Here is a 22,737-nt window from a genome sequence, read left to right on the forward strand (position 1 = left end):
TCGCCCTTCTTCTTAATCTTTTCACATCCTATAAATTCCGAAGCTTTATTAGATGTGATACATATACTCAAGGTTACACGATAAACTAACTTATTATTTTTTGTTCACGTTAATAACATTACCACAAATTTACGATTAAAGTTATTATATCCATGATATTTTTATCACGTTAGAAGACAATTTGTTGTCTAAAGTATGAAACGAAGGAAAGGAACCTAGAGACTGAACGATTCGTTTCGATTTCCAGACCGAAAGAGACTAACAGGGAAGGTCTAACTTGCTTCGAACTTTTCGGTAGTCGAAATGTAAAAAATGCACCTTCTAAGCATGACTTGACTACCGGTTGCTTCCTCTCCGTCATGGACAGACGCGTGGCCATCGAAAAGTGCAACCTAAACACGAAGACCGAAGCGTCATACTATGAGGCGGCAACAATGCTCATTGACGGCGGCGTCCACGAGATCGTGAATGACTCGTAACAACCTCGTACGAGGTGTGAGCTGGTTTTCTGACCCCGTTTTTATTACACTTCACCGATACCTTCTTCTTTTTCTTCTTCTTCTTCTTCTTCTTCTTCTCATTCTTATTCTTCTTTTCTTCATTATTCTCTCTCTCACACACACACACATACACATACACATTTTATTTAGTCTCATCTTCACACCGTTAAGTCTTAGGTTAATCTTACAACTAGAAACAAACAAACAAACAAACAACACAACACAACATACAAATACGAAGAAACTGATTAGTATCGCGTTTTTAATAGAGAAGAAAAAAAAAATAATGACACGATTATTTAAATCAAAAATTCATCGTACGGTTTCACGGTCAACGAAGCGTACCTACCTACCTACCTACCACTACACACAATTCAAAAACGATGCGTATTAACAAATCCGCTTATGTTAGACCGCTAGAAAGCTGCGACATCGGCCACCACGGCCGTTGCCCGTACGATGACCGGACGTTTTTCAACGTCTATTACTACTTTTAATTGTGTTACCACTCGATTACACCGACAAAGAGTGAGAGAGAGAGAGAGAGAGAGAGAGAGATACTTACCTCTCGATACTTAGTCGATACCTTTGATTCTTATTCGAAAGAACGTCAGTATTAACTGGAAAATATATACGTACGATTTATTTTTCTCTCTCTTTTCTCTCTCTCTCTCTCGTGATGATGTTTTCTACCGTGATGATAAATGATCGTCTATTGACCTTCGAAACAAAAAAAAACAAAAAAAAGAAAAGATAATTTTAATTGTAGATATTAGTAATCGCTAAAGATAGGATCATAGTTATTATGTAGCAATAATAGCCATATCGTTGTTACGTCTCAAAACGTTGAAATTTATCTTCGATTGATATTACGTTTTATCATTTTTCATTTATTCCAATACACACACCTTCTCTCTTGTGTATGTTACTACTTGGTGTATTTTCAAAGTAATCTCGATTATGATTTTTCCTCATTGCGCACATTTATTTACACGCGAGAAAGCATACAAACGCAATACTTTCGCCTCGTTAATTCTCAACTACCGTGAGAGGGGTGGGCTGAGATGTGGGGGGTGGGGTGGGGCGGGGGTGGGGGGGGGGGGGGTAAAGAAGGAGACACGATACGGAGGAGAGAAAGAACAAAAATTATATTACGTTCCCAAGAAAGTCTTTGCTTTCGCGAAAGAATCTCACATCGTGAATTATATTATTCGGTAGATTCATTTTATCTCAGAGGAAAAACGGCATTTTGTATAAATTTTTTTCCCCCCTTTTTTTTTTTTTTTTTTTCTTATTCAAGTATACGAGGACAAAGACGAGATAATAGGATTCGTCGTTTCCGACGGTCGACAAATCCCGTTTGGTTATTTCAAAGTCCCATAATATAAGTCCTCTGGTAAGGAAATGATGAGAATCGGGGATAAAGTTTGAGAAAAAAAAGTGGGAGGAAGGGGGGGGGTTTTAGAAAATAAAGAAAAAGTAGAATCTAGAAGTAGAAGTAGAAGAAGAAGTAGAAGTCAAAGAGCACGATCGTATCGGATGGCGGCGTAGCGAGACCCGGGTACAATGCTGGAAAAGCACAAGTTCATGCAGCTACTATTATTTATCGCGTACACAGGGTGTCCCAGGACTACGTTCTCTGTTCTTCCACGACGGTTCCAGAAGATCGAGCACGCATTGTTACGTTACACTTTTGTTGGTGCTCGTATTTCGCTCATGGCAATGCTCTCCTATCTCTCTCTCTCTCTCTGTCTGTCTGTCTGTCTGTCTGTCTTTCTCAATCTGTATAGTGCATGAGCTTTGGGGTATACAGTGATTTGCACTTATTGCTAAATAAATCAGTGTTTTCAATACTGTATAGGTACGCACTATTCAATAGCTTTGAAAATCTCTCTTCTGTTCTCTCCTTTTTCTCTTTTATTCAATCTTTTTTTTTTTTTTTTGTACGTATTCGCGTTTCAACATAATTAAGGTTGGCGAACGGTAAAGAGAATTGTTCGACAAAATTGAAGTTTGATCCTGTTATGTATTTTCTTACGTTTCATGACAAATACAACGCATCATAACTTTTACGTCAAATGATTGTGTACAGATATAATCTTGGATGATCGAGGGTGTCCAATAATGATAAAGCAAATATATACACGATTTTTAGTTATTTTTATTAATTAATATTATAAGTTGGAAAATGTTTGATATTTTAGCATCGTTATTGCTAACAGTTATAAAATTGTTCTTAGACGTTCATTATAACTCGTCAATTAATCCGATCTCTATGAATCCCGAAAAGATATATCCGAATCAGAGCGACGACGTAAGAATAAAAGGTATCAAGGAAAAAAGGTAAGCATTTGACAGGATTTAGATAGTATCTCTAACCGGCAGTGGTTTACAATCTTTATCTTCCGGTAGAAAGAGAGGAGTATTGCCCATCTGACTTTAAGAATCGCTAGTCACTGTGTGGATACCTTACGAGTAGATACACTTGTGTGTTTATATTGAACGTATGAAAAACAATATCACCTTGTGGTAATCGAATAATCGAAGTTTAGTAAGTAAGTAAGTAGCTTGATTATACTAAAGCATATATTCATTCATCAAATTTCACCAACATACATACATACACTATACTATACTACACTTGACCCGTTTGCATTGACTACGAGACATCAAGTATTAAACATAAGTACCATTGGAACGATCATGATAAAGACATTTAATAAGTTTAAATTGCATCAATTTTCAAAAGTGCATTAGTTCTTGATTATTATTTCTCTATCTTTCTCTCTCTCTCTCTACTTAAGAAATTCAATCGGTATAGTACATGAAGAAGTAAATCAATTTATAAAATAAGCCCCGTTATTTTTATTAGTACCTGTAAATACGTGTAAAAATCGAAGCAATTTAACGATAAAAGTGTTAAAGAAATCCTAAAGATTGTGACGATAGAAGAAGAAAGTAGGTAATGGTAGTTGTCTAAAGGGGTTGTTGTATTATGGCAAAAGAAGGAAAGATGATGATGACTCGGGGCAATGGCGAGGCAAGATGCACCCCTGACCGAGGCCGTGGCGCCGCGCTCTATGCCTTTTCCTTGAGATCCCAAGCCACCACGGTATACGCTGCTTCCCTATACTACTCGCAGTGGGGAGCCCGTAGAATGGCATTATGGGTAGAGACCTTCTCTCCTCCTCCTCCTCTTCCTCCTCATCCTCTTCTCGCCCTCTCTTCCCTATCACTCCTTCCTTTCCTCCCTCTCACTCTATCTCTCTCGTTCTCTCGTGCCCTCAGTCGATCCTAACCAACCAACTCCCCACCCCCCGTCCCACCCATTCTCCTGCCGCCCCGTAGCGGCACGGCATTGTCTGGCAGCCATATTGGAATAACAGCCAACCCCGTCGTGATTGGTCCGTTTTTTTTTCACGGCAGAGCCCATGCCTCGGCACGATACTCTCGCGAACGGGCCCCGTGGTTAGGCAATGCCTCGGTACGCGATAGTCTATCAGTCGACTCCATGCTGTGCCTGCATCGAAATCTTCATATTATTCGTAAGATTACGATTCGTCGTTATGATTTACAACAATATATGCAATATTCGATGCGAAACATCAAATATCAACGATTTGTGATAATAAATCGTGTTGTTCAATTGTTCTTATCGTTTTATCATTACGACAAATCATTAGGATTGTTGGTGTATTTTTATTGTGATAGAAGAAGAAGAAGGCACGGATTAGTCGGATGTGACAGTAACATTGGCTGGAATACCTTGATCGATCTTGAAGAATCTTCAATGGACTCGAACATTTAATTTGATAATAAATGTTCAACATGCAGCAAGACATTTCTATGTGTTGTAATAATAACAGTCGTTCGATGGTAGAACTGTTTAAAAGTTGTGAGAATTCGTTTGAAAATCGAGTATTAGTGAGATTAAATGGATTTTATTGATCGGTACATAAGTGACGTTTTAATGTTTTAAGAATTACGAAAATATACTCATTGTTATAAACAGTTAAATTAGTGTTATGTGTTTATTAATAAGAAAAATCAGTGTAGTCTATGTTGGGATTATTCTTCTATTGTTTCTGGATTAAATTCATCAAGGTATACATATATCTATATATATATATATATGTATGTATATATAATAAGCATAAGCAATGTCATACTTGAAAGACAGAGAAACCAAGTGTGGTTAGTTAGAAACGCGTTTTACGGTCGGTCAAATGACGATTTATCACGATCACCGATCACACGATGAATGTCATTGAGAGCTCATCGTTCCTCGATTCGTATTATTATCTTGTACGATACTGTTAACCCTTTTACCGTTTCACACATACATATATATATACTTTCAGTAGAAATAATCATTGACACATACTTATTTATTGAACTTAACATTGACACAAAGAATACACAAATATTTCAACATTTATTATTATTTCTCATAAAACGTCAAAGAAAACACAACGAATCTAATCATTCTTTATTTTTCTCCCCCACCCCCAACCCCATTGCAAATCAGGTGACATGAAATCTTTCCTATGTGTCAGTAAGTAAGATGTCAAAAAGATCAATTTCGTTTGTAGTTACAATCCTTCGTCGTCGATCTTTTCATATTAAAGAATGAAAAGGATAAAAGATAGAAGAAGATTATAAGGAAGGTGTGAATAAGACAGAACAAGATATATCTATCAAGTATAGAGTAGGACAATCGTGCTAACGCATTTTAACGGAAGGATCAAAATCACGTTTATATATGTCGTGTGCAAGTAAATAGCAAACCCCAAAGGTATTAATTCTTTATTCCCTTTACCTTTAGGGAACGGGATGAAAGAGAACTATTACTGAACCTAAAACTTTCTTCGAATAACGGGCGAATTATTATTGAGTATTATAAGGGTAGAAATGAGAGTGTGTGTGAGAGAGAGAGAGAGAGAGGAGAAGGAAGAGTGTCCTTAGCCAAAGGAAACGATCGTTAGGTATATGCGCGAAAAATGAAAAATGATCTTACGACATTGCCGTGGCCATGGTAAAGGACGAGTTCCCGCGAGTTCAAAGAAGCCGTAGAATATCGAAAAGATTCTACCAACTGGTACCATTAGATGCGCAGCTAAGATCTACGATCATTCTTCTTCCAACCTTTCTTTCTATTTTTTCTTTCTCTTTTTCTTTTCTTTTTTTTCCAAATTTTATTTTATTTTATTTTTTTTTTTTTTTTTTTGTAATCTTTCCAACGGTTTTTACTTTTACTACGATTTTCGCAAAGTCTCATTTTTATTATTTTTAGTATTTTTTTTTTTTAATTCTTCGATTAACTCATTGCGACATAGAATTTTTAGATAATAAAATAGCAGCCTAATAAAATTGCATTTCTATGCAATACTTGCATAGAAATTTGATTACAATTTAAATGAAACTAAATTGGTATATATGTTTTTATTAATAAAGGTATTACATAACGTAATAATGCAAAAACATAAAAAAAAGAGTTAATAATTAATCGTTTTGCTTAAATAAGACGAAATATAAATTTATGAGCATGTGTAGCTATTGCAATAATATTTCAAGGTGGTACTAAAAATGTCCCATCGTGCATTAAAAGGTGTATCAAAAAGGTGGGACACTTTTAATTCGACATCGTGTCCCAAAGAGTTAATTGATTTTTAATGAAAAGTGAAAAGCGTTAAAATATTTGTCGTTCGTTCTTCCATTCTTCCTCCTTTTCTTCCTATCGTTCATTTTTCATCGATGTTTCAATTTTCTCTTCACGTCAATTCATTATTGACATTTCTTAGATTGATTCGGTATCAATGGCCTTTGAAAAATTCTTTGAAAAAATCTGAGGAATGTACTTACGTGTAAAGAATAATGAGATGTTACTACGCATTGTTTTTTCTCAAATAACAAAAGCCCATTACTATATATAGTTGAGCTTGCATTTGATTCCGAAACAGTTGGCACCGCTTATTAATGTAATAATTATTCTTAAAAGGTACATCTCAAAAGTCTCAAATTACGCAACACTCTAACGAAAATTCTTTCTTTCACATCTTCCTTTCCATCGTCTTCCACGTTGATCTTTGCTTTCTTAAAAAGGAAAGATCAACCCGAACAAGTTGTTCGATCAGGTTGCTCCCGAACAATTATTATTTTATGAGATTATTATCTTTAATAACAAACCCCAGACTGTCGAAGAAAAAGGAAAACTATTCGGACCCAAAAGATGAAAGATTTCAAGGATAAAATCCTTGGTGAGAATGTAATCTCTCGTCCATAGAATAAATAAACTTTTAATATTTATTATAATATACATATATTTTTTTTTTTTTACTTCAATAACAATTTGAAATATTTCTTTTGAAATTTTGGTTGTGGATGTTCTTAACGATTAATTTGTCAGTACTTTTCCACCTTCCCATAACATTTCCCATTCATAAAAAAAATATTTATGATTATTTTAGCAAATAATCGACCACCATCACCACTACTACCAACCAATCATCGTTCGTTCAATCATAAGAATAGAACATGGTAAAATACATCTGTTTTTCTAGGGATTATTTCAGGTCATTTCTCGGAGTGTATCGTAAGAACTTAGGTGGGAGTAAAATAGAAACGCGCGATTGGCTGTTGAGAATATTTCGAGGAAGGGTTGTATGTACCTTAAGGTGGATATTCAACATCCCTTAATAAAGTTATATTTGTTGTCACCCTGAAGTACAGGACAAATCCATCTCACTGTAATTTTGTGCACTTCGAGTTGCAGTCAGTACCTGTCGATTCTACCAGTTGATTTTTTTAGTGGCTTGCGTTTAGAAACGAAACGATTCCGTTCGAGTTTAGTTGAAATTTTCTCTGTTCTTTTTTTTTTTTTTTTTTTTTCTTTATTTCATCGTCCATCCTGTTTCTCTTTTCTTCGTTTTTTTGTTCTTTTTTTATTTTAGGGAAAAGAGTATTTGTTCAGTGAATAATGTGTGTTTCATTATTCGTTCAGTGTATTTTGCGTTAAGGAGCACGTGGTCTCTTAAACAAAATGAAAAGATAAGTGGTCGATTATAATAAGATTCTAACGTATAATAATATTATTATTATTTTTGATTATTTTTTGTTTCCATATTTCGATAGTTTATACCTTCACAAAATAACACATTACAATTTCAAGTACATATCTGAAATAATTTTGGAGTTACAGTCGTCTGATATTATTTCTTAATTGAAACATTAAACGTGTTTTTCTCGAAATTACATTTGTCAAATTTACGTTAGTTGTAATTCGAAGACAAATCATTCGATTGATTCTGCATACTACAACCGAGGTTCATATTACCAGAAATTCCTTCTATTTTGATAAACTTGTTGAATTTATTTATTTGATACACTGTGAAGATCTCCATAACTGCAACAGTCAGTGGAGAGAAACATTGTTTTTTGGGGGCCTTGAAAGATTGCGAATAACACGCTTAATTTTCCATTTTTTGGTCTAAAAATTTATTCATATATTCATTACATATTCACGAATATCTCCTTAAAAATTTAAAACATACCATGCAGTAGTTCTCTTTAAAAAAAATTCCGATTACTCATCTTTTTTTCAAGTGGTCACACTAGTGGTGCATCTTAAGGAAAATATATAACTTCAGTAGTTCGTATAAATAATAAAAGAAACCGTCTTAGTAGTAAATATAAAAATCAATGGAAATAATTACAGAAGTAATACATGTAAAAGATAAAACATTTATGCGCATTATTTGATAATTATTTTCCTATATTGAAGCGAAATATCAGTAGAAATATCATTCACAATTTGATTTGTATTACTGTGAAAAAAATTAGGTAAGAAAATCGTGGCGGAAAGTCACAATGATGATAATAAATAAATCAATCGATCGATCTATCGATCGATGCATTGTTAATCGTCAAATTTGTTATCGATTATTTAACATTTTTAATTAATTCATTCGCTTACAGGAGAATACATTCTCAGTACCTGCAACCAGAACGGAAACAGCGAGGTCGAGGAGGACAATCAATTTCTCAGAGAACAATCGTTTGGCTTGAATCACCATCCCTTGGCTGGATTTCCCGATGATTCTTTAGGCCTTAATGAAACTTTGGGCCTTGAAAATGATTTCACATCGGAATTACTCAATGACAGTCTTTTAGGAGGGACCGTGGTCGAGGATTTGCTTGGTGGGAACGATCTTGGTCTACCCGACGGATTCAATCTCGAGGAAGCGCTTCAACTCGTTGGCCTCGATGAGGTTAATAAACCAGAGAACGAGGTATTTTTCAAATATTTTCAAACGTTTTTTCTTTTTTTTTTTTTTTTATGTCGCCCCATTTATCCTCTCGCATTTCCAAAAAGAAAAAAAAACCCCCCCAAAAATACGATTGTCTTTATTCGTTCGCAATTTTACACGTCTTAATGATCGAGAAAATTCGTAATTCAATATTTAACGAAATCAAAAAAAAAAAAGGAAAAACTCTGTGCAATTGATTTTACAAATGAAAAGAGAGAAAAAAATAAAAGGAAGAAGCAGCATGTTGTAAAACGTTATTTACAAACTTTCTTGATCTTTTGATCGTGCACCATTTTGTTTGTTTTCCAATGAACTATAGGGGAAACGTGGGATCTCTCGTGATTTCACATCCAGCACCTATACCTGCTCCGGTCTCATAAACTCTATAAACCAAAAAAAAAAAAAAACAAACTCGCGTTATTTATTTATTTCATATATATATATATATATAATTTATATCCCTACGATTATGATAAATCTCATGTGCTCGATGACAATGACAATTAACGAGCAACCGTTGTTCCGATTATATGAGACACGGAGGATTGTTCGCTAGGAAACGAATTACGAACTGAAGAAGGAAAAGGTGAAGCAAGAGATAAAGAAGGAAGAAGAATTGGTGGTGGTTGAAGAAAACGACGACGGTAAACGTGGAAGAAGAAGAAGAAGAAGAAGAGGAGGCGGCGGCGGCGGAGGAGGAGGAGGAGGAAGAGGAGAAAGTAATGGTGGAGACAAAGTAAGAGAAGTAGAAGAAAACGAAGACGAGGACGACAACAATATTTACGACAACAATTACGATTACGACTACGACTACGACGACAACGAGGACGAGGACCACGAGAACGACGAATACGAAGAAGAAGAAGAAGAAGTTGTCGGTGGTTCCAAGGAATTTACGAGCGCAAAGGGTGACGTTCCTGTCAACGTCTCGAGTAACGTCGTCGAGGTCGCAAAGTCATCCAGGTGCGAGGATCCCGAGACCGGCGACATGATTCATACACCGCAATTTCATCATCCCCATCATCCGCACCACCGTTCCTTTCAGGTAAGTCTTTGTTTTTTCTTTTTTTTTTTTTTATCCTTCTTCGTTTTTTTCTTTCAGCTTAAAAGAGTGTCTTTCAGCTTCTTAATTTAAAACGTTAATAATTTTATATGGGTTCGTTAAAGTTACAGACAGTACATACGATATTAAGACATTGGCTTTCTAGGTACATCTGTTTTCGAGAAAATTAGGGTTACAATTTTGTTAACATTTTTATATAGCATTTCTTTAAATCGTGTATCAACAGAATTTGTTAGCTCGACAAAATAATAAAATAAATAATAAAATAACTAATCAAATGAGAGACAAACAAGCCTAAATAAGGGAATATCTTTGTAATATTTTATTACTATATTTTATAACCACTGGTAAATAGGAATGCTACCAAAATTGTAACCCTAACGAACCCATATAAAATTATGAACGTTTTAAAACAACAAGCTGCAAAACTCTCCTTGTTAATTTAATTTAACTATTAGATTTGAATGAACTCGCGATGAGTTCAAACATTCTAGGAAATTTCATTTTTCTTAACGTTTCAACGAAAAGAGACACGTATATATTATACAGAAATAAGAAAAGATTATAAAAAAAAAAAAAAAAAAAAAAAAACATTAAAAAACGATAACAGGAAAATCCCATCGCGTGCTTTTTCGTAATAATAATTTCTTAATTAATTGCACTTCCTGGATCGGTCATTAGAAGATTAAATATCGTCGAGAAACTTGAGGAATGATTTTCAATCTAATGGGCCCGTTTATAGCGACGATTGTAATGAAAATCACGGTTTCATAATTAACCGGTGTGAAGGTATTTATATCGTTTTAAATGAAAAGCTTTGGTAAGAATGTGATGGTTACTACTAGAAAGGGAGGGTGGGTGGGGATAGTAATGTAGAAAAGGACGAAAAGATGCTAAATAAAAGGATTTTCTCATGGAAAATTCTTCGTAGAATTTCATCATTCTTATTTCTCTTATGTTAGGTTCATTTCATTTAGTTGTGTTTCCTTTTACCGTTTTGTTGTTATTCGAAAATCTTTAATGAGAGGTTGAGGATGATAGTCAGAATGATATTGCGCGCGTTGGTAAAGGCGGCAACAGAGAGAGACCAGACCAGACCCAATGATATACGAAGTAGGAAACAGAAGACGAGGAAAAGATAAGAAGAGCCTAAGCTAGGCTCAGGTAAAGGCTACTAGCATAGAAGCACGCATAGTTAGAGCGGCGTTTACGGTCCATAAACGGGACACACACTTTATTTACAGCTTCGACCGCGAATGCACCGATGCACTTTTTCTCATGGCATCTCCCTCTAATATAAGCCGAACGACGCATAACCGACAATTACACGTCGTAACCGCATATTAATGTAACGAGTAAGTCTACTATGGGGGTTGCTATGTGTAACATAAGTTTGATTTTTGAACAATTAAAAAAGAAATAATATATACAAATGTAAATATGTATGTATATTCTATCTACGTAAAATCTTATTTATTCTATCTTTTTTCGAATGCGTGAAAACAAAAATAAAATTCTAATAATAATAATAAGAAGAAGAAGAAGAAGAAAAGGGAGGAGAAAAGTGTTCGAACGATCAACCCAAAAGAAAAGATCAAAAAAAAAAAAAGAGTGTCTAGATATATATCTATAGTGAAAGAAGAAATCTGTATTAAGATCGTTAATTTTGTGTAAAGGTGGCCTTATATACCAAACTCTAATAGGATTTCTTTGAACGCCGACACCCTCCTCCTTTATCGGTCCGGTCTTCATCTTATTACAAGCACAAAGTGCTTTCGCGTGGATTTTAAGTGAGGCCAGTCCATTAACAACAACACGACTAGTTCGTGTTCCGCGTTCTTTTAGTGCGTAAACCGTATATAAATAAACCTAAGGTGGAAAACGGAAAATCGTGAGTTCTAGCACCTTACGAGGTGTAAGTTCGAATTGTTAAAAATTAGTCTGGCTTTTATCTTACCTAAAGTTGCTTCCTATCGAGTCCTACCGATCCGGTCCGTCTCTAACAACGACGTATATAGTATATACTATACGTTAATGGTCTTTAGCAGGACAACGATCCTGAGTCGTCATTACCGGTTGCAGTTGCCTGCAACTGGTCCTAAGGTGGTAGTAATACTCTTTCCTATCATTTTCTATCTTCTTTTTTTTTTACCTATTCCTACGTTACTACTTCAGGGTTATTGTCATACTCGATTACGCAACTTATTTTTATGGTCTTCTCAACTATCATGATTATTACTTATTATTATTCGGTTTGCCTAACGTTCCAACCGAGATATCGTGCAATTCGATGACTCGTCGCCAAAGTAACAAACTCCTCCTCCTCCTCCTTTTTATTTTCTCTACATTTACTTGATTCAGCATCTTTAAATGCGTGTTTTACTAAACACGCGATTTTGCGGTATCAATTCAACGTATCATCTCGCTCTTAACCCAGTCGGATTTCTCTCTCTCTCTTTCTCTATCGAGAATTTTTCTATTTAATACTCTAATCGTACTGTCGCAGATTAAACTCCTTGTTAAAACCATCGAACGGTAAACGAACCGGTGAAAACTAATACCGATTAATAACCCTTTTGTGTGTCCTTATTAGTATTGGTATTTAGTAATTAAGATTAATAACAATAAAATTCTTATCCGACGAATATTTAATAACGGTATTTTTTAGTAATAATCATTTATTTATTCTTTCGATTGAATTACCTTAATAACGTACGTTGAAAAAAGAAAGATAGAAAAGAAAAAAAACTTAACAGATATTTCCGACACGTTAAAACAATTAATGCGTCGTTACGCTTTCACCGTGAACAACAGGCGGTACGAATTCTTCCTTTTAAAGTTATTATGGTTGGTCTATTCGTTTGTGTACGCTTGCAAGCAAGAAGACATAAAAAGAAAAGAAAAAAACCATAAGATACCAATTTTATCGATAAAATGGAATTCGATGTAAATTTAAAGCAAACTGCTACCCGATCTAACGTTCCTTTTTTTACGACTTTAATCAGTTAAGTGCGTTCGACGTGTATACACACGTCGAAACAAAATCTCTACTGCGGTGCGTTTGACGTGTATACACGTCGTGTCAAATAAACAATAACCATTCATTATTAAAACTCGAAATTTCAATAAAATTCAAATAAGAATATTATTCGGTGGTATTGTTCCCTTTTCTATTATGTTTTTATAATTTTATTTCGCACACAATTTACGAGAGTAATAATAATAGAAAAAGGTATAATTCAGTTGATTAGAATTTACAAAAAAAAAAATAAGATAAAAACAAATGTGTGCAGATCACACATGGTAGAAGTGAAACCTTCAAAGAAAATCAAGCTTCGAAATAATTGAATTGTAATACAGTGCCATCTATTGAAAGAACCTTACAAAACCTAGATAATCTCTAAAGAAAAATCTTTAAATTAGTAATAAAAAAAATAAAAATGGTGCTATGTGCTAAGTTGATAAAAATCACGTGAAATAAAATGAATTTCATTTAAAATAAGTTGAGTAATTTCGGAATTATTAGTGGACAAACATATTGTTACAACGAATTTTTCTATATAGAATTAAATAATATAGAGAACTATATAGAAATTATATATAAAAAAACAGATGTGTGCAGATCACACATGGTAGAAGTGAAACTATCAAAGAAAACCAATCTTCGAGACGTGAATATTTCGAAATAATTGAATTGTAATACAGTGCCATCTATTGAAAGAACCTTACATAAATAATTAAAATTGTGCTATGTGTTAAGTTGGAAAAAATCACGTGAAATAAAATGAATTTCATTTAAAATAAGTTGACTAATTTCGGAATTATTAGTGGACAAACATATTGTGACACTGAATTTTGTATTCATTAATTAATTAATATATAGAATTAAATTATATATATTGAATTTAATTAATTAATTAATTATTGTTGATTCATCGATGGTTTCACGTTCTTCCGTTTCATGTTCTACCGTTTCATCACGATTTTCAAATCACCCTGATTCTAAAGAAATGTTCACTTCAAAACTAAGGAAAAGAATAAGAAAAAGATGAAAAAGAAGAAGAAAAAGAAGAAGAGGAAAACGATGATCGTGACAATGACCTACCGAGATAGCTTCTCGGCTTCGTTCCCGTCGAGATGATGTGACGCAACGGCACTCACGGTAGTACGTGTGCGACCGCGTAGATTCGCATGCACGTGGAGAGAAAATATACTATAAAGTCTGCTGAAAACGGGCGCCTATTGGAGAGGTGCTCTCTCTACCCCTACCATAATCTTCCTCAACGTCCGAGGTACGATCGCGATCTTGCGCGTTCGTTCCCGGACAAGTCTCATCTAACACACACTCACGAACGGACACGCGTTTCTCGAAGTTGTACATACTCGCGCGCCGATTCTCTGATTTTTTTGGTTTTTTTTTCTTTTTTTTTCTTCTTCTCTCTCTGTTATAAAAGAAATTAAGAAAACAAAAAAGGGAAGAAAAAAAAAACAAGAAAAATATCTCCACACATATTTTTGCATTTCTAAATATATTTGTCAAACAAATCCGTTCTACGGTTATTTTTTTTAATTTTTGTTTGTTTTTTTTTTTCATTTATTATATTTATTTATTTATTTAATTTATTTAATTTAATTTATTTATTTATTCGTGATATATTACGTATCGTTAGTGAAAAATTTCTTGTCTCTTACTTTTTCTTTTTCGTATTATTCATGATTTTTTTTTCTTTTCTTTTGTTTTTCGATTAATTTGTCGCAATTAATTTTATTGGAAACAAAAGAATATTTCTGTGATAATTCTTGGATCCGTCTATCGCCCTCAAAAGGACCTTGGGATTACGTGAACATCGTCGAAGATCGTGTCAGCGTGCGATCAACTCGAGATGTAAGTGGCAAAGTGTAAGGTCTACCTACCTTGCGCAATGTAATCGTCTCTTTCTCGAAAACTACGCTTACTGTTGACGAACACTTCCTATTCTTGTTTGCAAACACTTTGAAATAAGAGAAAAAGAAAGAGAGAAAGAGAGAAAGAGAGAAAGAGAGAGAGAAAGAATCCATCCATTCCAAGAAAGATTTTCCCACTTTTATTCGTCGACTAATTTTTTGTTCCTTTTTTTTTCTTTTTCTTAAATTCACACGTTGTTTTCTTTAAACCGTTTGGACAAAATTGGACAGGAGAAAAGAATCCTTTCCGTTTTATCTGTCTGTCTGTCTGTCTGTCTGTCTGTCTGTCTACCTGTCCGTGTCTGTTTATTCTCTTACATATATATATAAATGTAATGCCGAAAAGAGAAACTGTTTTTTTTCTGGATCACATTGGAGAAACGTGAAACACTCACTCACGTGCATCACACATGAACGAGAAGTGCAGCAAATCATCGTCGTCGGTTAAAAATGAAAAAAAAACTTCGTCAAACAGCAAGCAATGCTCAACGAATTTGGAATGTTGAGGGAATCTGATTTTCTGACACACACAAATGTCTTTTTACATGTTACACACTTTTATCAAAACTTTTTTCAATATTTCGAACGATCAAATAAATATTAATGCGATACTTCACGTTCTATTTCATTTAAATAAATAAATAAATAAATAAATAAATAAAGGTAGAATATAAAAATGAAATAATCGAATAACGAGTTAAAGTGATTTAATTCAATCTAAATATTAACATTGATAAATGAATTTGTTCATATTTCAATAAGTATAGTTTGTAGAATCTAATAAACGGATTGGGAGGAATATCACAAATGGACACCCTACTGAAATTCGCTTTCATAATACGAGATCATGCACGGCATAGAGAAGAGAACACGTTCTCGCGACCTTGCTACTCTCTCTCTCTCCCTCTCTATCTATCTGTCTCCTTATTTCTTCTTCTTCTTCTTCTTATTCCAAGTGCGAGAGAGCACACTAGCCCAAGAGCCGTCATTACTACGGCCGTGGGGGCACTTTAATACTTTGCTGGTTGCTTGCTTGCTTGCTTACTTGCTTGCTTGCTAGCCTCATACTCGGTGCACAGGACTCTCAACACACACGTATAATGAGCTAGCTAAATTAATATATTCCTACTATGTTAACCGTAGAAAACCTTTTTGCCTAGGACGTAAGATATGTCGTGCGTATTGTAGCAACCAGAGATAGAGATAGAAATAAATATATATATATATGTATATATATATAAAGAGAGTAAGAGAGAAGGAAAAAGAGTAAGAAAGAAGATACAACGACGACTAGGAGAGTTATGCAAGAGAACACGATGTCGCCAGTCGCAAACCATATCATTTTTGGAACTCTTCTCTCACGCGACTGTCGTATTAACACTGACCTCAGTCACCTGTAATTGCTACGTGTTACCCGTATATAGCAGAGATACGAAGACGACGCGTACGTAATACGGCCTATTATACTTCTATCCGAGCATATGCTCTTACGTATCGTTGAATCATTTTTTTTTTCTTTTTTTTTCTTCTTCTTCTTCTTTTTTCTTTCCTTATTCTTTTCCTAACATATTACAACTCGTGCATATAGTGTGGGTCACCGAAGTATTCGTACTTGGTTGTTTAATCTTGAAACAAAACTCTTTTCATTTGTATCATAAATTAAAAGATAAATTTGTGTTTGAAGATTATTCTTGACATTTACATTTGATATCAATTGATATTGAATAAAATGTCAGTCGATTTGACTTTTTTGTAAATATAGTATTTGCATTTACGTAAAATAATATATTGTTATTTTAGTAAGTTTTATTCGGTGATTGATTTTATCCTTTGAATTTGATAACACTTTTTTAAGACAATTGGATATATCCACTTCTTGTGAGATCAATTTTCTTATCAGTTATATTTACAATTTTACATTGATTGTAATAAAATGTTACTTTTTTTTCATCAAATTTATATCCAAATTGAAAAGTTGAATAATCCTTGATATACGTTTTGACAGTGAGAATAAAGACGAGTATTTTTTCTGACATTCATTTTATATTATTTCCTTTGTTCTATATCTATTTTAAAATAACTCCATATTGAATAAATCATACTAAAAGCCATAATAGCTTACTATTGATTGATCTGAAAAGATCAGAATCTGAAGAGATCAGATCTGTCGTAGAATACTTCAAACTGACCCAACAGGTATTTCGCTAGATTTGAAATTTGAAATACCCTTATGGTAGGAAAACCTTAAGCTTTCCTCCCCCCCCCACCGCCCCCGCCTCCGCGCCCCATAAGAACGAACAACCTGTCCACTCAAATTTTACTTGTTTTGACAAAGAAAATAGACCTCCCAAGATTCCTAACTAAATGGATACAAATCTTATCCCAATCAATTGGGATTATGTTTTTAACCAAAAATGCCATTTTACAAAAGTTTTCTGGTCAAGTTCTTTCAATTTGTCATATTTATCCTTTGTGAAAAGTCTTAAGTCTCTCTGTGTGTGTGAAATTTGAATTTTTTCACTAAAACGAAGACTTACATCTTTATTTTTGTCATTTTCTAGATCAAAGATCCTTATCCGTGATCATCATGATCGTAATCGACACATATGCCTAGATACTTATAATACTTAACTTTTAAACGTTCATATACCGAGTAAGACATTTAAAATAGAACAAGATATGATCAATCGATTATTATTTGTAATAAAATGAAAAGTATCAGACGATAATTATAATTGGTATAATTTCATATTAATTGAATGGTTTTTTTTTGTTTTTTTTTTTTTTTAGATGAACGTGTGTAAAAAAACACATATAAAGATCAAATATAATGATATGAATATGAATATGGATTTTTAAAATGAAATGATATATATATATATATATATATATATATATATTTGCACATTGAACATGTAATTCAAAGATCATTCAAGATCAAGAAAAAAATATTTGATTTATAATTTAACATTTATTAAATATATTCGCGTATTATTATTATTAATTTAATATTTTAATTATTAACACACAATAATATATATATATTACCCTAAAAAATTTAATATAAATCAGATGTGTATTTGTATTTGTATTTCTATTATTTAATAGCAATAATAGAAATGATTCAAAATAGTCTTGTTTGTTTGAAATATTTCACCCGGTATATATACTCAATGATATTAATGCCAAGACAGCTTTCGAAGAGGTAGTTAATTAGAGAGATTTTCTCGTTGGTCAGATGTTAGAATTTATGAGCTCCGTCTAATCGAATCTCCATGCGATGTATAACAATTATATAATAATCATTGTGTAATTGATAAAGATGCGAGGAAAGTCGATTCCCCAGCACGAAAGACATATGACGAATAATAACAACAAAAACAACAACAACAACAACAACTAAGACAAGATGAAGTCTTCGTAAGTAAGAAAAGAAGACATATTTGCGAAATAAACGGCCTTGCAGCACCCTGATGTCAAGCCGAAGATGAAAGCAAAGGAAATATGATGGACTTATGGCTCATACGCGTAACACGCGTGCAATCTTTCATTTGGGTCTTCTTGGTGAACTTATTAGAACGAATATCACCCGGTAGAGCCATTCATTCTCAAGCATGAAATTGTTCTCACGTTTTTTATATATACAAAACTTAAACACTTTGTTCTTGTCGACATAATTTAATAATAGTTTAATATAATAGAAAAATCATCATCATCATTATCATCAAATTGGATTTATGATCGCTAGTGTAAATTCGTTTAATTATTTTTATATAAAATCAATTATTATTATTAAATGCGAGTTCATTAATTTGGTTAACCTTACATAATGATTACTTCGAAAAAGAAGATGATGATGATGATGATGATTAACATCTTCTCAAAGCGTATAAATTCGAAACTTTATATGATTTTAACTATCAAAACTGTATCCAATTTGTTCGAACATCTTACACGACTGATATTTCTCGACAATTTATTTATTCATCATTTTTTTTTATTGCATAACATCGAAGAAGAACAAATCATGAATTATGATTATGCTTACTTTTCTATCGATCTTTGGTATCATTCGAAAGGGTTAAACATCGAAGAAATTATTATACACGTTTGTGCTTCGTCAATCGGGTTGGCAAACTTTACTCGCAAGGTCAAATCTACGCGTATATAAAAAAAAAAAAAGATTAAGACTTTTTCAGATCAAAAATTAACGTTAATTATTTCTTTGTGAAATCTTGGTTTGAACAAACACTACTATTACAAAACAAAAAAAAAAAAAAAGAAAAGAAGAAGATTAAAAGTATCTGTAGACAAAGAAAAAAATGGTCTTTCTTCATCGGATAAATCAACGTGAAAGATTAGAAAAATGTTACTAGCAATTGTTAAAAAAACGTTTTTAACAGCAATGTTTTAACAAAACGAATAGCAAAGAAAACATATTTCGAAACTTGTCTTTCGTACGGTGAAATCGAAAAAGTACTACTGTTGTATCCCGACCTTTGGCCATTCTATAATGGTTATATCTATCCTTTTAACATATTCTTCACTCTCATACGCACAATGCAAAGATTTGCTAGAACGTTGGACGGTAGTAGCGTGTTTTATTTACCATAGTACTTGGATATTTGCTTAGAACCTTGAGTTTCGTAGTAGCATAGCCCTCGAAATATCCTTGAACTTCTCTACTACAATATTTACGAACAACATTTGTGTTAAGAAGGAGGAATGGATTGAAGGAAAAATCGGATAAATAAAATTAAAAAAAAAAGACAGAAAAATATAGAGAGTAAAAGAAAGAAAGAGAGAGAGAGAGAGAGAGAGAGAAGCTGTTATAACGAAGAATACGAAGAAGAAGAAGAAGAGAAATGGATAAGGGTAAAGAAATAGAAATACGTAGAGTACGTGAGAGTGTAAAAGAACTTTAGAGTCTTGGGACAAAATTAATAAGAGAAATGAGATACGTAATATGAAAATAAGAGAGAGATAGAAAGAATGAAAGAAAGAGGAAAGGGGAAGAAGAGGTCGGACATTAGGATGCACTTGTAGTAACGATACTCGGTGGTCGTCTCGGCGCAAGCTCATCTCTGAAGTAACCTATGTGAGTGTGCATTAATCCGATGACTATCTAAATGAATCATAATTAATATCGTGGCCCATTAGCCATGAGAGAGAGAGAGAGAGAGAGAGAGAGAGAGAGAGAGAGAGAGAGAGAGTATATACCGGCGGGCCCATGAGTAATGCGCATGGGCTTTCCGACCGTTGGTATATGTATGTATGTATGTATATATGTGTGTATGTATACGTTGTATCGTTAAGTCGTGCAACGTTTAATTGCTTAACGTTTTGTCGATAACTCGAAGCTCTTTAGCTCATTCCTTTACCCGACACTTAACAACTATTATCGATTATTTCTACTAGGAAAACTGACTTTACCTTGGAAATGTGTATGAGTTATTTTCATTTTTTTTTTCGTAAACTTAAAAAATAATCGCGTTATTCGAGTTGTTCGTTTGAAGAAGAAAATAGAAAAAAAAGAAATTATTATTCTTTAATAAGTATATCAACGAAATTGGTCGGTAAAGATATTTCATTTTTCTTCTTTGCCCTCTTTCGTTTATGCCTTTTTTTTTCTTTTTTTTTTTCTATAGTTCTGCGATAAAACAACGTAAGAACATACTTTACTTTTTAGATCCCAACGCTATGAATTCTCTCTCTCTTTCTCTTTCTCTTTCTCTTTCTCTTTCTCTTTCTCTTTCTCATCTCTATGAATCTGTCGAGCAATTTTCACGAAGAGGCGAGAAACGCGACGGGATTCCGAGGCAGCTGCAGGACTTATGCACTGTGAAATGCATAATGCGCCTTCCGTACGCGGGACGTCTAGGATGTGCGAAACGAATTCTCCTCCGTCGGTGAACTGCTGCTGTTACTGCTGTTACTGCTGTTACTGCTGTTACTGCTGTTACTCGAGCTTAGTAGCGCGCTATCATTGAGGTCGCGAGCGAATTAAAAGAAAGAAACGCGCCGTGTCTCCGCGTTCCCATCTAAACTGTATAGAGAAAATGATGATGGTAATAGATGGTACGTGGTTTATGTTTAATATTATATATATAAATATTTTAAAAATTGGAAACGCGTGCTGTCGTTTATCTCCCAAAGAGAAAAGCAAAGAAAAGAAAAATGAGGTGAAATGATGGTAGTGATGGTGATGGTGATGATGGTGGTGGTTAGCACAAAAATATTTTTGCTCTTCTCGATGGTATGGAACGCGAAGAAGGGGAGGAAGGGGAGGGGGGCGGGAATGCAGCAAAACACCACTGTGTCTCGCACGCGGTTTCATCAATATTTTCATTCACAACTTTGTGAACGGAAACGAGCTTTGACCGGCAGTCACGTATGAAAACACGGTGGACACAGTGTGTTCCGAGGTGAAAGGTGGGACTCGATCGAAGAACACCATCGTCGTTCTCGTCTTCGTTATCCTCGTCTCTCTTAGTCTTCGTCCTCGTTGTCGTAGACTGCCAGGTTAAAGGATGGTGGCAGGTGTCAAGGCGGTCGATTGATCATTCTCGAAGAAACTCCGATAGGATATATACTCAACCTATGATTGTAACCGAAATACAAAAGTATGATAAACATAAGGATAACAAAAATAGATGAAATTAAATGACAGGAGAGTTAAAAAAAATATATATATAGTATTTTTAAAAGAAAACGTTTCAATGTTATGTTTATCGTGAGATTTTCTGTATATATGCAATAACTGAGAATTAAGATATTATTTAGAAAATGAAAAACAAAAAATAATAATAATAATAATAATAAAAGAAGATTAGAAAGAGGATAACTCGAGGAAGTAAGACTCAGTGGGTCCTCTCGACAGTGTACGCATTTCAAACATCTGCTCGCAAGAAGAGAAGATATCTTTGCAGATTTTCTTCTCGCTGACGAGATCGCGTACGTCTACAAAGCGATATCGCGCATGTAAGTACACACACGTCTACACGGTCGTATATATTACGTCGCAACATAAATCATAAGTACCAGTAGCCGAGGTATGCGTTCGATCTTCGTCCCTCTACTTCTATTTCTCTACCGCAACGATCTTTCTTTCTTTCTTTATCTCTTTCTCTCTCTCTCTCTCTCTCTATCTTTTTATAAATCTATAGACTGACACACCGGTACACGTCCCGTATCCGTCGAATCCGTTCGAGTTGTTAAATTATTAAGAAACGTTACGAGATTTATAGAGTTCCTCGATTACTCTTAGAACTATGTAATTCTTACGATATTAACTATCTTACAAAAGATTGACAAGTATAAATTAATAGTCAGCTTCTGTTATCATTGCAGACAAAAAGAAAAGAGATAGAAAAAAGGAATAAAAAAAAAAAAAAAGTCATGTATAGGTACATTTACATTTACACGTGAGTTCTCATTGATCGTTTGTTTGTTCGTTTGTTTTTTTTCTTATTTAACTCGCAATAATAAATATTATTATCTTCGTATACGAGTGTAATAACATGAAATTAAATTTAAGTGGTGTTAACAAAAAAAAAAGGACTAAAGAAAAACCCCCCCCCCCCAGAGAATTTTTTTTTGTTAAGCAACAACAAGCGTAACTCGTAAGTAATAAGATACATTCAAGTATTATTCGGTTAAAACTTGCCGTTCCAATCTTATTTCTATTTATTTATTTATTTATTTATTTATCATTTTGTTGTTCTTCTTTTTCTTTTATTTGATATAATCAGGCCGCGAAGGTAAAAAGCCATTAGAAACGCTGTAGGACAAATCGAATAAGTTGGCGGCGTGGAACAAACGTGTCTTCTTCTCTCTTCCCGTCCTACATTTCGCGGCCTACACAGAAAGAAGACGGAGACGAGACGAAACATTGCGGCAGATGCGCTGACAAGCGAGAATCGCC

The 22,737-nt window shown here is 34.0% G+C and overlaps 1 protein-coding gene across 9 annotated transcripts in view; it reads left to right on the plus strand.

Annotated features, from left to right (window-relative positions):
- Positions 1–22,737, plus strand: part of cnc (NFE2 like bZIP transcription factor cap-n-collar) — a 108,363-nt gene that overhangs the window by 56,006 nt on the left and 29,620 nt on the right. For all 9 annotated transcript variants that reach the window (XM_015334140.2, XM_089178287.1, XM_015333880.2 and 6 more), the window contains 2 exons: positions 8,475–8,788; positions 9,363–9,851. In XM_015334140.2, coding sequence (XP_015189626.2) covers positions 8,475–8,788; positions 9,363–9,851 — 803 coding nt within the window. The remainder of the gene's footprint in view (positions 1–8,474; positions 8,789–9,362; positions 9,852–22,737) is intronic.

Source organism: Polistes dominula, unplaced genomic scaffold (genome assembly GCF_049000335.1).
Source record: "Polistes dominula isolate Pdom_NZ unplaced genomic scaffold, Pdom_raw_medaka contig_373, whole genome shotgun sequence".
Taxonomy (NCBI): domain Eukaryota; kingdom Metazoa; phylum Arthropoda; class Insecta; order Hymenoptera; family Vespidae; genus Polistes; species Polistes dominula.